Source organism: Alternaria arbusti, assembly GCF_024043155.1.
Source record: "Alternaria arbusti strain BMP 1465 chromosome Unknown scaffold_1, whole genome shotgun sequence".
In the NCBI taxonomy this organism is placed as follows: Eukaryota; Fungi; Ascomycota; class Dothideomycetes; order Pleosporales; family Pleosporaceae; genus Alternaria; species Alternaria arbusti.
This window is the reverse complement of record NW_026249941.1, coordinates 100,378-115,759: the sequence shown is the minus strand read 5'-3', so window position 1 is coordinate 115,759 and position 15,382 is coordinate 100,378. Positions and strand designations below refer to the sequence as shown.

At 52.0% G+C, this 15,382-nt stretch overlaps 7 protein-coding genes across 7 annotated transcripts; 3 read left to right on the top strand and 4 right to left on the bottom strand.

The window, feature by feature from the left end:
* Positions 1-1,207: 1,207 nt before the first annotated feature.
* Positions 1,208-3,507, top strand: J4E86_000045 (uncharacterized protein; the record flags this gene model as incomplete). Its single annotated transcript, XM_051440622.1, has 3 exons — positions 1,208-1,717; positions 1,772-2,718; positions 2,769-3,507. The coding sequence occupies 3 exons, from the start codon at positions 1,208-1,210 to the stop codon at positions 3,505-3,507; spliced, it is 2,196 nt and encodes a 731-aa protein (XP_051306793.1).
* Positions 3,508-3,770: 263 nt separating this feature from the next.
* On the bottom strand, positions 3,771-5,110 carry J4E86_000044 (uncharacterized protein; the record flags this gene model as incomplete). The annotated part of the gene is made up of 2 exons (XM_051440621.1): positions 3,771-3,937; positions 4,105-5,110. 2 exons carry the CDS (start codon positions 5,108-5,110, stop codon positions 3,771-3,773), a joined length of 1,173 nt encoding a protein of 390 aa, XP_051306792.1.
* A 1,005-nt stretch (positions 5,111-6,115) lies between these two features.
* On the bottom strand, positions 6,116-7,278 carry J4E86_000043 (uncharacterized protein; the record flags this gene model as incomplete). Its single annotated transcript, XM_051440620.1, has 2 exons — positions 6,116-7,011; positions 7,206-7,278. 2 exons carry the CDS (start codon positions 7,276-7,278, stop codon positions 6,116-6,118), a joined length of 969 nt encoding a protein of 322 aa, XP_051306791.1.
* A 37-nt stretch (positions 7,279-7,315) lies between these two features.
* J4E86_000042 (uncharacterized protein) lies at positions 7,316-7,861 on the bottom strand (the record flags this gene model as incomplete). The annotated part of the gene is given in 2 exon segments (XM_051440619.1): positions 7,316-7,512; positions 7,528-7,861. 2 exon segments carry the CDS (start codon positions 7,859-7,861, stop codon positions 7,316-7,318), a joined length of 531 nt encoding a protein of 176 aa, XP_051306790.1.
* A 316-nt stretch (positions 7,862-8,177) lies between these two features.
* J4E86_000041 (uncharacterized protein) lies at positions 8,178-9,718 on the top strand (the record flags this gene model as incomplete). The annotated part of the gene is made up of 2 exons (XM_051440618.1): positions 8,178-8,421; positions 8,472-9,718. 2 exons carry the CDS (start codon positions 8,178-8,180, stop codon positions 9,716-9,718), a joined length of 1,491 nt encoding a protein of 496 aa, XP_051306789.1.
* A 125-nt stretch (positions 9,719-9,843) lies between these two features.
* Positions 9,844-10,469, bottom strand: J4E86_000040 (uncharacterized protein; the record flags this gene model as incomplete). Its single annotated transcript, XM_051440617.1, has 2 exons — positions 9,844-9,892; positions 9,994-10,469. 2 exons carry the CDS (start codon positions 10,467-10,469, stop codon positions 9,844-9,846), a joined length of 525 nt encoding a protein of 174 aa, XP_051306788.1.
* Positions 10,470-14,031: 3,562 nt separating this feature from the next.
* On the top strand, positions 14,032-14,868 carry J4E86_000039 (uncharacterized protein; the record flags this gene model as incomplete). Its single annotated transcript, XM_051440616.1, has 1 exon — positions 14,032-14,868. One exon carries the CDS (start codon positions 14,032-14,034, stop codon positions 14,866-14,868), a length of 837 nt encoding a protein of 278 aa, XP_051306787.1.
* Between the last annotated feature and the right edge of the window lie 514 nt (positions 14,869-15,382).

Below are 15,382 nucleotides of genomic sequence, written 5' to 3'. Positions count from 1 at the left end.
TCTACACTGTATGGCTGTAGCGTATGGCTAAAAGTCATGCGATCGGTTCCGAACATGGACGCATGCTACAGTATGTCCCTGGTGGAGTACGTTGTTCAACCGAGCATGTATAGATCGCCCATGACTAGAGCCCTAGTGTGTTTGGAACAATCGTTCTTCTTGTAAACATCGCCCTTGATCGTGGAGAGATGATAATGGGAGTACTGCCGAAATGGCGTATCGTGCGGACGGATGCGGCGCGTCGGAAGAAGGGGAGACCTAGGATGAACGTGAGTAGGTAACCGAGAAATTATACAGGGACTCGCGATTCTTCTGCCAGCAGGCATGTATTCGAATGAATCGCTGCGCGATGTCGTCGGGGTCGTGTTATCCTCCTGTCGCGTCTGTTGGTGCCACGGGTGCGGATCTGCGCCTTGGCACAGCGCGCGTCATCGTTCTCACAATGTTCCCGAGGTCTTTCAATCTCGTAGTGATACACTAAGAATGCCCTCTATTCGCGCACAGCAAACATTCCAGAAACGTGAATTTCCAGCTCTGCGTGTAAAACAACACCTGCGGAACGCGCCTGGAGATGCCAACGAGATATGAGTAGAAGACTGGGTACTGGAAGCTGCCCAAGTATCAACCCACCAACTTCTAATCTACATCTACATCCGTGTCAGAGTCCACCCGCAGGACAAGGACCAATTCTAATCATGATCAAGCTAAAGCGCGATCAGGCTTATCGCCTTTAGTGTGGCACACAATCTCCAATGGTTGCAACTTGGTAGACATACCATCACCCTCTGCTCGAGCCTGGCATGTCACCACAATTCTTCAAGTGCATGTTCACACCTCAAGACCATGCCAGGTCTCCATCCTTCTCCGTTCTCCTCATGTTGATCCCGGCCTCGAATCTTGCCCGGCCGTCTCACGTTTCAATAGCACACATCGTTATTGGCCGCTCAGCCATCCCGACCTAACCCAAAGCAGCAGGCACACCATGCATCGCGCCCCTAACGACAATGTCGCGTAGTTTTGTGGATTCTTCCTCGAAACATCGGTGCTCCGAAGGGCTTTAACGACATGGACTGCATATGCACATGGATCAGCGGGAAGTCTAGGTTCAGCCCATTACTTGTAGACATGTTGGGATATAAAACGGCCTCGACGACCAGGCTCATGGAGTCAGGCCGCCCTCATTGATCTTGACAACATCCGCCACAAGATGAAAACGTTCGCGCGATGCCTCGTATGGGCGAGTGTGATTACATCGTTCGTCGCAGCCCAAAACGCCAACGTCACACTTGTCGCAGCCGCTACTGGATTCGAGGGCGACAATACCAACTTCGTCTACGGCAAATCGCCTGTACTGGTCATCAATGATGGAAGTGCTGCCGATGGTGGCTTCCGGACATTCTCTGTCTCCAATTCCTCGAGCTTTGCGAAGAAGTCGCATCAGAAGACTGGTCGCTCGAAGATTGCTGTCGTTGTTCACGACATCGACGGTAGGGATCTGATCGTCAATATCCCAGCTCCAGATTCTTTGATCAGGGTCTTCGACGCTCAGAGTGGGCAGATGATCGAAAGTAATAACAAGAAGCAGCTGGGGGACTGGAGTACTGCGTGCGTGTGGCGTAGTGGCAAGAGCGGACAAAGTTACATCTTCCTCTTCGGAAAGAAGATGGTTGTGCAATTCTTGATTCGGAGCAACAAAAGCCGGGTCGAGATCCTGGAGGTACTGTTGTCTATTGATCGTGGCCAAAGGCAGTAATACTGACAAAGGTCATAGGTTCAAACTTTTCCCGTTGCTATCGAAGGCGAAACTTGCGCCGTGTTCGCGAATGGCGGGATCTTCTTTTCGGCCGAAGATCTACCCTTGTACTCTTTCCAAGCGTCGGAGTCTATCCAGGCACCCGAAATTGAGACTGTCACTGAGGAAATCGAAGTTGCGGGACTTGCTACCTACCACAGCGCATCCGCCGACTATCTGTTCGTAGCCCACGACGAGGTCATCGATGTGTACGACTCCGACATCAAGCAGAAGGGAAGCATCGCATTGGGCGGCATCTCTGATCTTTCTATTGAGGGCTCGCTCGCCATCCTTCAATCTTCAGTTGCTGGATACCCATCTGGCGCATTCGCCTTCGCTTTTGAGGGAGAGGACGATACTGGGGTAGCTGTAGGTTCTCTGGACGGCGCGCTCAAATCCATTAGCATCAAGCCAAACACACAGTACAGTCCCAAGAACAAGGCTTGCAAGCACTGCGAAAGCTCCGTCACCAAGAAGTGCTCCAACAATGGCTTCGTGTCAGGCAAGGACTGTTTCTGCTTTGCCGGCTTTACTGGTCGCGATTGCTCCAACGTCACCTGCGAAAACGATTGTTCTGGACGTGGCAAGTGTACTGGCCCAAATATCTGCAAGTGCAAAGATGGGTGGACTGGCCCAGACTGCTCGTTCGTCGCGGTCACCGCAAAGTTCGAGACTGATGCAAACGGCGGAGACGGCGACGACCCTGCGATTTGGATCCATTCCACTCGACCAGACCAGAGCAAGATCATTACCACAACAAAGTCTGAAGATGGCGAAGGCTTTGGTGTCTTCGATCTGCAGGGAAATCTCCTTCAGCACCTGACGGCTGAAGAGCCAAACAACGTCGATGTCATCTACAACTTCACTCTCGGTTCCCGGAAGGTCGATCTCGCATTCGCAGCATGCCGCGGTGACAATACCATGTGGTGAGTACCATCGCATGACTTCTCAGAACATCTGCTAACACATCGCCAAGCCTGGTCGAAGTAAACAGCACAGGCTACCTTAGCACCATTTCTGGTGGTAAACAGTTGCTACCGAAAGATTACGAACCTTACGGCTCCTGCAACTACCGCTCTCCGACTACCGGAAAAGAGTACCTCTTCGTCAACAACAAGAATGCGCAATACCTACAGTACGAACTCAGCGCGACCGCGAACGGCACCCTACAAACCACGCTCGTCCGCGAATTTCAAGGCGGCTCAGGCGGCCAAGTCGAAGGCTGCGTTGCGGACGAAGGTGCCAGCTACCTCTTCATCGGCGAAGAACCACTCGGCATCTGGCGCTACGAAGCCGAACCCACTGGCTCGAACACCGGTGTTCAGATCGCGCAAGTGGGCGACGCAAGTGATCTCCATGCCGACGTTGAGGGCATCACGCTTGTGCCAGCCAAGTCAGGTCCAGGCGGCTACATCATCGTTTCGTCGCAGGGAATCTCCGCATATCTGATCTACGAGCGCGCGCCCCCGCACAAGTACGTGGAGACGTTCACTATCGTTGACAACAAGGCAAAGGGCATCGACCACGTCAGCAACACGGATGGATGCGCTGCTGTGGGCAATGCGCTGAACAAGGACTTCCCGAACGGGCTTTTTGTCACGCATGACGATGCTAATGAGTTGGCTGGCGGAGGTACTGCGAAAGAGGCGAGCTTCAAGTTGGTTAGTCTGGCGGATATCTTGGGCAAGGAAAGGGTGGCGAAGCTGGGGTATTAGAGGTAGTCCTACAATAGGCTATGAAATCAGAGATGACGTTGTCATTATCCAGCGATTGATGCAAGATCCGCCGCACTTCATACGAGAACAAAACTAAACGAGTCTGCAGACTACGTTGCGATAAAGAAACATACAAAGTGGGTGGCCTAACGTCAACGTTGGCTCTAGGGTGTTTGGATTCTCTCTAGGTCAACGTGGCAGTACATGTCTGCTCTGCATGCATTTCGTCTTTAAAGGCGTTGGATGCCTGCTACCGCTCTCTCTCAGCTTGACGCTCCAACACCCCAAGACCTATGTTCCTCGTACCGCCGCCTCAGCTCAGCCTGGTCGTCCCTCCGCTGCAGCATCTCCATCCAGTCTGCCCGGCGCGGGCGATCTTCGTGAGTGGCTAACAGGGCGGCTTCTTCAAAGTTCTCGATGGGCATTTCTTCTACGCATGTGTCGTTAGTAATGGTAAATTGAGGGGACTGCCTAGTGGCAGAATTGGTATTGCAGCATATACGTCATTGGACGTTGACAAGTATGTATTTCCATATCAATGTATCCTCCTAGCTTAAGAAGATCTCACAGAAAGAACCGAAATAGTGCTTCACTTACCGGGATAAGACCTGTTCCAATGCTGGTGATGCGGCATGGAGTATTTCCAAGGGTCGAAATGCAAGTTTGGCCAGAAATCCGTAGCGGGGCTACGCAGCCTAGTTACGCTGTCGGATTTGTCCCCATACTCCCACGCGGTGTTTTCACCATATAGCTCTGCGATGATGGTGACATTGTCGTGTCCGCACGTTTTCGCGTAACTGCGTAGTTGCGCTAGCTCCGTGTCGCGAATCGCGTGGGCCATATCGTCGTCCATCGTGCATCCGTATCTGATCGATACACCGGCCTGGCCAGTCGGGATGTAATACCGTATCTGCCATTCAGTCATGGTGTCTTTCGCCATGAGATCGACGAGGTCGCGCATCGCAGCGATAGGAACGCAAGGGTGTTCTGGTGAGATCCTGGGCCAGAGTGAGAGTAGATGGTCGAGGTGGACCGTCGCACGTCGCTTTCCCAGCTCGTGTTCAAGATACAGGTTCCAAGAGTGCGGAATATAGTTCTTGATGGCGTGGTGAAGGGTGTCGAGTAAGGCGACTATGTTCCATTTTTCTCCGTTTGCATCATTAAGACGGAAGTCGTCGCTGCCGTCCCACCGGCGGTCTATCGAGACACGCAGAATATCGATGTGCAAGTGGAAATGCACTTCCATGAAGTCGGTCAGTGATGCTGCAATGGTGTCTGTCGTCTCTTTGCTCAGGCCGTAGTCTTCGTCCAGGACGCCTCCGTAGTTGTACTGCATACCGGTCATTACTGGGACGTAAGCAACCTGCTTCTCGACAAGGTAGCTCCGCGCTTCCTTATATATCTGAGAACATGTCTGTAGTAGAGCAATGTACGGGTCGGGTTTGTTGAGATAGTACGGATTCAAGGGTACGCGCTGGTATTGCTTGTCGAGCGCAAGGTCGTAGATCTGGTTTCGCAGTTCGCCAGAGAGATCAAAGAATGTCTTGCGACCTGGCACGAGCGCCTTCGCGTCTTTGATGACGATATCTAAGCGGTCTGTCATGATGAAGTGACGATTGGTCGCGGCTGATTTTTTTCGCGACTCCCGAGGTCTGCAGTCTGAACCGCGTACTGGCGTGGGGGTCGTGTGGGATCGCGTGTCAGTTGCGGGGCAACCCTGGACAAGCGATGTGACGACCATCAAGTCTGAAGACATATGCTGTCGCTGGCTATTCTTTCAAAACAGTGTACAGTCATTCTTATGCCGCATCTCATCATCATATGCCGTTTGATGAAATTCGCAGGACGAGCATTGAGAAAGTTGGCGCACATGAATCCCGCACGTGACTTTGACATTCATCCACTGGGCTCATGGTGTAGCGCAATATCCACTAACCGGCAGAGACTCTCATACTCCATTTCTGAGACAGATTATGCGCTTATTGAGTCTCGACCGCTGTAAAAGGTCTGACGTCACCACACCAGTCCAGACTGTCGCAAGTCCTCTTCACGTCGCCTTCACCTCGTCCCGCACGTCCCTATACCGCCGGCAGAACTACGGATACCGGTGTGAGCACAGTCCATGTGAAATCCGGGCCCACAGGTTCATCCGGCCGCTCTTGGCAGGCCAGCAGCCGACTATATAAACAGCGTTTCCTGCCTCCCTCCTACAATCCACACGCCCCCCGGGCTATACTCGACTAACTCACAGCAGCTGGCTAACCCCCAGCATCGCCTTCTCGACTGGCTTTTTCCGTGCACGGCTTGGAAGAGAGACTCTTCGACGCATGGTTGCGAGTCATCGAGCGCCGCGAGGTGGGGCGGCCCTCCACAACATTCACTTGTTGTGTTCCTTATGCTTTTTCATTAATGTTTCTGGCTTGCCAGAACATTGAGGAAGGAGTTGGCGGTTTAATCTGTTGTGATGTGATCGAGTAAGGTGAAGTGAAAGAAAGTGAAGTGAAGATGAATGCAATATGAATCGAGAAAAGAGTGAGAACAATCGCTACCGTTTACCATTGTGATAGTGACCATCGCTCTTCATGTTGATACCCGGACCATATATCTTCTAGTCGTACAATCTGTCATCAGAAGAAGAACGAGGCTCCTCCAGAACCTCTAATCGGCTCCAGGGCTCTCGAAGGGCTTCATCGCCAATGTCACCAGACAAAGCCTTTTTGATATCCTCAATCTTCCACCCGTAATAATTACTTTCATAATCGGCAATGTAGATACTCGCGATGGTCTCGAATGAGGCAGAGGGGAGGAGATCCTTGTTGCTTCGAGCGCAATGAACGAGGGCATCGGCGCGGGACTGTTGGTATGCCAACTCTAACCAGTGTCTCTCCAAGTTGAGTCGGGTGACACAACTTGCGTGCTGATCTGACGACAAATGTCTATCATAAAACCTTTCGTCCAGCCTCCAAGGGCGGCGTTCGCACAGTGTTTTAGTGTCGGCTTTGAGCTGTGCCTCTGCATATGTCTGTTCTAGTCCTCTGAACTCCCAAAGAATGAGATCCTCTGCCTCGACACAGATGCCGTCTGGACACAGCCGCTGTATCTGCCGTTTCGCTTCTTCGTAATTCTTGTCGTGTTGATCAATCTCATTCTTTGCTCTTTCCGCCTCCATCATCATCCTGTTCAATTCTCCAGTGGAATATTTGATCTCCTCGTCGAGTTCACGATCCTGGTATCGTTGTAGAACTCTCTTGGTATAGTAGATGTTGGCTGGATCATCTGGATCATCCTGGTAAGTTCTGATCTGTTGGAAAGCACCTTCGGCCCAGCCTCGTCCTGACGGCTTGTGCTGCGCCCGGATGAAGTCAGCCCGAAACTGATCGATGTCAAGCTTTTCGGGCCAACCGTTCTTGATCAGAAGCGATGATGTGATGTTGTGGGAAGGCGGAAGGACGCGCGGATCAGCGGGTCGATCAGCGGGGTTCGCGGCCACCCATGGTGTCCATGCTGTGCTCCGATACGCGTCTCTGATCCTCCTCAAGAAGGTTGGCGCATCGGCCCATCTCGTTCAATCACGGCTGTGCCTGTTCACCGAGAGAATTCCCGTTGAGTTAATCGCTCCAATGACAGGGGTGTCTTCCCATCTGTGACCAGATCTGTACTGTTCGCTCTTGTATGGATCTCGGAATTGAACCAAGCACCCATTGACCTGTGGCTGGTAATCACTCCTCTCCTCTCCTTCATAGACCCTAATTGCATTCTTCCTAGTGTCATATTGGAGTTGCCAACTTCTGTAGAGATCCCAGCCATCCTAGCCGCCATTGGTCAAGTGGACCATTCCTGGCCGCATGAGGAACGAAGGGTCTTTGTCTGCTTCGTCAGGATCACAGCCGTAGCCCAGGAATTTATCTATCCGGAAATCGAAAAAAGTGCCACCCCATAACCAATGGTCATCGTCGAGTAGTGGGACGTCTACATATGGGAGGATCTCCATTAAGCACAGGTCGGCTGCATCGCGCCTACAGGGACTGGCTGTAGAATTGATTTGGTGTGGGCCACGCTTGATAGAGTCATGCGGAATGAACGAGGCATTTGCTAGCATGGTGTAGATTTCGTCCATCAAGGCAGCAACCTCCTGAAGTTGGTCTTCATTGTAAGTCTCGACAACCTGAATATCGACGTCATTGTCGTGAAGTGATGGTGAGCTTATGGTAGCGGAAGGGCTGTAGATGCGGTAGAAGGCCAGGAAAGCGATGAGAACTACAACGAACACGACTAATGGGTCCTGATATCGTTTTCTCGTGGTAGGGTCGCGTAGAGTCTGGCGAGGTGGCTCATCGTGGTCGTGCTTGGTCATTGGTGAAGACATGGGCAATCGCTGTGGGAGGCGGCTTCAGCGATCCATGACCACGTCTGATGCGATAATAAGAGGATTCAGCCATTAATTTCTCAAGAACATTGAGGACAGATGTAGAAATCAGAGGTAGTCGGACGCCTTACGCGGTTTGACACGCTTGCACGTGCACGCATCCACATTTTCGACGATGAGTCGGCAGGAACATGGACGCCCCACCATAGGCAACGACATTCGGAGTTGTATTCGACAGCTGCCGCTTGATGTATGGACCGAGAGAAAGCTTTGGACATTGAACAGTCAGATCTTCAGTGTTACCATGTCTGACGGGGTCTCGACGAGGAAACTTGGTCAACTGCCGGCTGAAATGCTGGATTTCACGCTCCTCAAGACGTCAGGCTCGCTTGCGCCGCGACTCGGCCGCCTGTCGTTCCCGGGACGCAAGAGTATCCTTACACCCGCCTTTATTGGCAACACGTCCAGAGGCGTCATACCCCATGTATCGCAGGACAACTTCCGACGGAGCGCCGATGTTGGCGGGGTCTACGTCGCGCTCGAGGACTGTACGTAACGTTCCCCATATATGCCACCAAGCCCCGTTAACAGCATGCAGTCGTCGAGAAGCGCCCGCACAAGACTCCGCCAGTCTTCAAGTATGACGTGCCCGAGCCGTTGCGCAAGTTCATCGCCCTCCCCGAAGACACGCTCCTCGTCCTGGGTGCGCGTCGCAATCCGCCCATAGCCAGCCCTCACGGGAATACAGACACCGAGATACGCCTCCTGACGTCGGTCGGCTTTACGACTCTCAGCTCCGAGTACTATGCCGCCGCGGCACGGAAGCTGCAACCAGACATCGTCGTGGGACTGGGTGATATACCAGTCGGGCAGGAGGCCATCAGTCTCAAGCGGAAAGACCGGATGAGCGACAGGACCGAGGTGTGGCTGCGTGACATGGTAGCCAAGCAGGGCACTATCGACGAGGACGAGAAAGCATGGAGCATCTTTGCGCCCATCCTGCCCATCGAGCGCGACCTACAGTCATGGTATTTGGATCACCTGCTAGACGACATGGTGGACAAGATCAGCGGCCTCGCCATCTACGACGCCTATCTACTCGACAACCTACCCGACCAGCTCCATCACCTCCCACGACTATCCTTCCACGTCCCTGCCAGCCCACAGGAGCTTCTCCGCCATGTACGCATGGGCGTGGACGTCTTCACCGTGCCCTTCCTCGCCGACGCGACCGACGCGGGTATCGTCCTCGACTTCACCTTCCCAGCGCCCGTCGGAGACGGCAACACAAGCGCGCGCCGCTCTCTAGGCATCGACATGTGGAGCGGTGAGCATGCTTTGTCCGTCACCCCGCTATCCGAAGGCTGCACATGCTACGCCTGCACAAAGCATCATCGCGCCTTCCTCCAGCACCTGCTCGCTGCCAAAGAAATGCTTGGCTGGGTACTCATTCAGCTACACAACCACGCCATTCTCTCGGCCTTCTTTACCGGCATTCGCGCCTCCATCGAAGCGGGTACCTTCGACGCTGACATGGCCGATTTCCAGGCTTATTACGAACCTACGCTTCCCGAGAAGTCTGGTCAAGGTCCGCGAGTTAGAGGATACCAGTTCAAGAGCGAGTCGCATGATCCGCATAGGGAGAAGAAGAACCCCAAGGCTTTCAAGAAATATAATGAAGAGACAATCTTGAAGCTGAAGGCAGCTCGTAGCCAGCAAACAGAAAAGAGACCAGCAATGACAGACGTTGTCGACGACGAGGCTCTGCTGGGCTTGGTCCAATTGGACGAGTATGTTGTGGAAGCGGATCCGGATACGCACATGAAAGACTTGAAGGTGAAATAGGATTGAAGGGCCTGGGTACTCCAAAGGATCATCCAAATACATTGCCTTCCCAATCCACGCGATCCATCGCCTAATACTACGCGTCTCTAGAGTCCACCGCATTTATGACCACATTGGCAAGCTCCCTACCCGTACGCGCATGCACCGCCCGCAGTCTGCCGCCTCTGGTCTGGCCTGGTGTAGCATAGCAAGATTCATCATATATCATCAGATAGAACATGTTCTCTATCAGATCCGACGTCACCAATGGCCCATCGTCAAGTATATCCACATACATCCATGTGGTTATATATTCTTTGCCTGGAACATCTTCGCCCCATAAGGACGAGCTTCGGCGTATGCCCCCTTCCAGATCAGCTTTGACGACACCGATGTTCACGAACATTTCAGCCATCGCGAGAACTTCGTACTGCTGATCAATTTCGCAAGTCCTTGGGAACAGAATGATTTCGGCGAGAGCTGTGAGCTGGTCTTTGGCCGCTGGTTTCCGGACTTGCGAGGCGTTGTCTGAAGCGCTTGGGTTGGAAGGCGCTTCGGTTTTGACCCTTGTGTTGTTCCAGATATCTCTTTTCCGAATCCGTTCATCGCTGCTAGGAACGAGACCTGGCATGAATGGTGATCGCAATGGTATGCCAAGCTCGTCCAGGATCATGTATTGGTTTGTGTCGTCTATCGAACGCGACACATCGGTGGTGCTGGCCGGCAGAGCGAAGGAGCGACTGGCACAGAGGAGGAGAAAAGGGTAGAACATCATCTCGGCTTCCGCAAGCTTGCTGTGTTGGGTGATGGTCAGTCGTGGACATATTACTACCCGCCTTCTTATAAGCAGCAGTACGCTGTAAGAGGACCTGTTTACCAGATTGCGTAGGCATCACAGTAAGCATTCAAAGTATCGCTACTTTACCATGTTGTACAATATGACAACTCCGAAGTGACGCCAAGATTGCACGACATATAAGAAGTAATGGTATCACAGCTGCCCGGACTACTTCACTCTTTCCGGCGGGACCTGACTATCGCAAACATGTTTTCACTGCAAATATGATACTCTTTGCGGCCCGGTCAATTCGTTTTCGTTTGCTATTCGTCACATCCCTTACAGGGCCACAGTGTCCTTTCGTTCGTATCCCAGTCTCGCGCTTGGCAACGTGTAACCACCGGCATTTTACCCTTCACATTATCAACACCACGTTTCTAGACGTACATGACGACGAAACGTTGGTTACTCGTTACGAGGAGCAATCACCAGAGCAGCAATCACGATCGATGCGCACAATCTTCCAATAACGCTAAGAGTCGTGTGTTGTCTACATGAACATCCGCCATCATACAAACACCATAAGCGACGTCTCTCCAGTGGATTCGTCACACGACTGCAGTCCGCTATACGTCTCTCTTGTTTCCCAACCATCCATTCCGGAACGCCCAAACTCAAGTCTACGGGTACTCAGAACTCGCAGACATATCCGCGATGGTACTTGCTCCCCCCTGAACACGTGATCGTAGGCTCATCGTACTGTGGATCCTTCCCACACTGAACGACAGCCTCATCTCTGCACCGAATCTGGCCCGCGTCGACGCCACTGCCTTCGTAACGGCAGTCCTTTTTGCCGGGTACTTCGATAGGGAATGAAACCTGTCAAGAACATCGAGGTCAGCATATGTTAAAGAGGGAAAGAGGGAAGGTTTACTTACTTCTTTGCTGGGAAATGGAGGATGATCGATGGCGTTGGGACGGGAGTCTTTGCCTAATTCTGTATAATGGATTAGCTCAAAGGAATTGTTCTTTTCGTCGCCCCCACACGGCCCCCATGCTATTCCTTGCTTCCCTCGTTGGGCGATGTAGAGGTATTTATCCTCATCCCAGACGCTGTACAGAAGTTGAAGGGAGAATTGAGGGGCCTGTTAAACCTTGGTATTAGTAAAGGTTACTCGCAGTCGCAGTCGCAGTCGCATAGACTAAGATATAAGACTTACATTTCTAGTGTTATGTGCCGCTGTCGAAGTGCTTTCACTCGCCAAGGTTTCCAGAGGAGCTGCTGAGATACAGGATAGACCGGCAAGTAGCCCGATAAATGAGTTATTGCAAATGAGCATAGTGGAGGGTAGTATGGTCGAAGCAGATGCGCAAGCCGTTTCTTCGCGAGTAAGTGAGAAAGAGATGATGGCTTGAGAAGCAAACTAAGGTACCAGACAATCGTGCAGTTATTAAGTGATAACGGTGGATCATGTATGGCGGTATAGAGAGAGAAGGCTTTGAGGGTAGTGAGAACTTCTCTTTTATAGAATCGGGTACGTCAGACTGAAAGATGTCAAGAACATTGTATCACTTCGATTGAGTACACTGCGTTGTATCCAGCATTGCCCTATAAAGTGTGCGCGCATTGTGTGAGACTAATGCAAAGAGTTGTCGCTCTATGATCCATGTGCAAGTATTGGCATTCACATGTCATCCAGACGAGGTTCTTCGAGCGCAAGTAAAACCACAATTGTATTCTCAGCTAGCATATAGAAAGACTGCCCAGATGGTCATGAGATATATGTTCGTGACGGCAAATGAAGTACACTAGCCGCACATCGTACGTAGATTAGTTAATGATGTTTTCACACTTCCAGCAATGGAAATGCGAGCACGATGCGCATTGAGCCGGGTGCTCCTTCGCCACGTTATTACTACCGCACTGGTGGCAGTTCCAATTGTAGGACACGGAATCTACTAGATTTCTGATGATGGTGATGAGTGACATGCTGGTTGTTGTTTTGCGATTGTTTGCGTAGTGAGGATTAATGATGTCAGTATTGGGTACGATGGGATGATTTGTACTTAGACTTGGAGGTGAGTGGTGTGTTTATAAACACTGTTTGTGGTGTTTGATACGATGTGGACAATCGAGACAGAGCCTTGTTAGTACATGATGCCGGTAACCTCAGCGTTGTGTTTCTTTGTGTGAGTGAATGCCTAGGTGGCATTATTAGAGTAACTTCTGCAGCATATGGATGGGCATGTTTCTTTCCCCCGATGTATTATCCATGCCGATCAAGTTGAGATATACAAGACACGGTATACGTAAATCTTATCCTCCATGTCACGTTCGGGTCCGCAACATCGAAGAAGGGTACCAAGACCTATGAGTTCTCTGCTTCTCGACTTTTCATCAGCTCCATATAGTGACGGTCATGGATCCGATGTATGCGTTGATCAACCTAATGTCTTTGTTTGGCCCAGCGACGAGATGCGCCCTCCATCAGGGTAAGAAGGTAAGAATGTCGGAGTGGTGAGAAGAGTTGTGAAGGTAGTGCACAACCTTATTTACTGGGCGACGATGTCATTGACAAACAGGCCGTGATCAAACTTCGGCGAAGATAGCGATTGATCTCGGCCTTGGTGGCGAAGATGATCTCGGCGGTTTGGCGTCTCACAGCTTCTAGATGTTCATGGCGATACTATACTGGCGCGTAGCTCTAGAGTCTGTTCGTCAGAGTTAACGTAAATGTCCTTAGCTAGGTTTAGAAGGTTTTTTTTTCCAAGACAATTGGGTTTGTACCTATGGGCGTCAATACCATCATGCATCCGCAGCTTTGCTGCCATCACTCAATAAGATGTTTGAGAATGCCTCAACGGGAACTGACGTTGATAAGATAACAAACTCCAGGCGCCGAACTAGTATAAGCTCTGCATACCAGTGCGTTTCGAACATCGAGAAGAAGGTTGGATGAGACATATGGGCGTCCCACACTAGTGTAAACTCTATCTGTCAAGAGCACGCGTTAACACAGTCGGGCCGGGAGACCCCACAGAACCCTTTGTCCGATACGTCTTGGGCTGCCCAATCTTAAATGCCGAAGTCAATGCCTCAGTCATCGCAGTCACTCTGTATCCGTGGCGATCGATGGGTCTTTAACACGTATGTATTGCGAGAGTGGTGGCGAAAGAGACACCGAGGCCGCTTCTTGTGTATAGCCCTCCCCATGTCCGGATGCTTAGCGTAGACGAATGTACGGACCTCATTGCGGTCTTTTACAAGAAAGCACTCGAAGCAGCCGTGACTGTATGACGCAGCCGTCAGACCGGAGGTCCAGGAAACGGCGGATCTTCGGAGCTTCCCCGCTCAGTATACACCATTCAGCGGAGGGTGATGGGATCTGCCGGCTCGTACGAAGTGTCAATGGGGTGCTCTCCCGCAAGTGCTTATCGCAGCATATCCTATGCATATAACTTGAAAGTACTCAGCAGTTCCAAGGTTACCATCTCGTACTCATTTCAAGACATCACCTCTTCCATCTGTTTGAAACTGCTTAGAATTTAGTACATCATGTCCGTCCTCGCTACCCAAGCCGAAGAACCCACGAAATGGGGTACAGCCACCGAAACAACAGCAGATCGCTACAGCCGTACGAATACGATGCAGCGCGGCTACGGCCATGCCCTGACAGAGATGATGAACATCTCCAAAGGCCAACACGTCCTCGTGGCGGCCTGCGGTCCCGGAAGCGACGTTCTCGACATTGCGCAAATTGTAGGCCCGACTGGGAAAGTCGTGGGGTTCGACCTAGACAAGTACAGCATCAAGCGGGCGCGTGAGGCCTTGGAGGAGTATCCGGCGCTCAAGCCCTACGTAGAGCTCCACGTCGCCGACGTGCATGATCTCTCCATGTTCGCAGGACAGAAGTTCGATGCCATACACTGCAACATGTCATACCATTGGTTCAGCGACAAACCTCTCTTCCTTGCTCAAGCCGCCACTCTAGCCAAGCCCGGCACTGCTATTGGTATCGCGACTCAGGACGGCGCATTCCGTCTGCCTATACAGGACGTCCGCGATGACGTCTTAGAGGATCTCGGCGAGCCAACAGATAATTTTATATGGCCTTCGAGCCTGCCGGAGATGCAGCGCGATCTGAGCGCCGCTGGGTTTGGCGATATGAAGATGTCGCGCGGTTTTGGCACGCGTACGCTCGAGAGCGTGGACGCGCTGTGGAATTGGTGCAACGATAGCACAGGGAACAGGTTTGGCTACCATTTGCAGGGCGAAAAGGCGGAGCGAATGAAGGAGATGGTCATGGACAGGTTCCGCGGGTTGGCTTTGGAGGATGGGCGCGCGATTTTGCAGTTTAAGCATCTGTCTGCCGTGTCATACTATGGGCGCTGATGTGTAAGCGTTTGGCTCAGGAGACTCTAGGTAGCTTACGAAACTCTGAATCTATACAAAGATGTCCGCGCATGCGTGCTGTGGGTGCTCGTGACTGCGGCTGAGTTGTGACGTAACAGGGTGGCAGCCTCGATGAGAGTGGAGACGTTGAGGGTATCGCGATCATTTCGATTGAGCGCTTATCGGGTGAGATTTTAGAGCGGTATGGCTTTCTAGTCATGCGTTATGCAGATACATTGAGGACAGTCCAGATGTAAGTTCAGGACGGACTGAACATCCGGAAGCTGAGGTGGAACAGAGGGCTCGTGCGCAGCCCCGCCGTCTTCCCGAGGTCGCCTTGGCTGATCTGCAACCCTCCGTCCGTTCTCACGACCCTCTGACACTATGACGCATTAACGGCATTTGCCCCATCTCCTGGCTCATTGCGGATGCAGTTTCTCGACATTGACGACCGGGCCGGCGTCAGCTCCACACAATGTTGCACTTGACCGTCCGCCTGATGAACCCGCCAGCC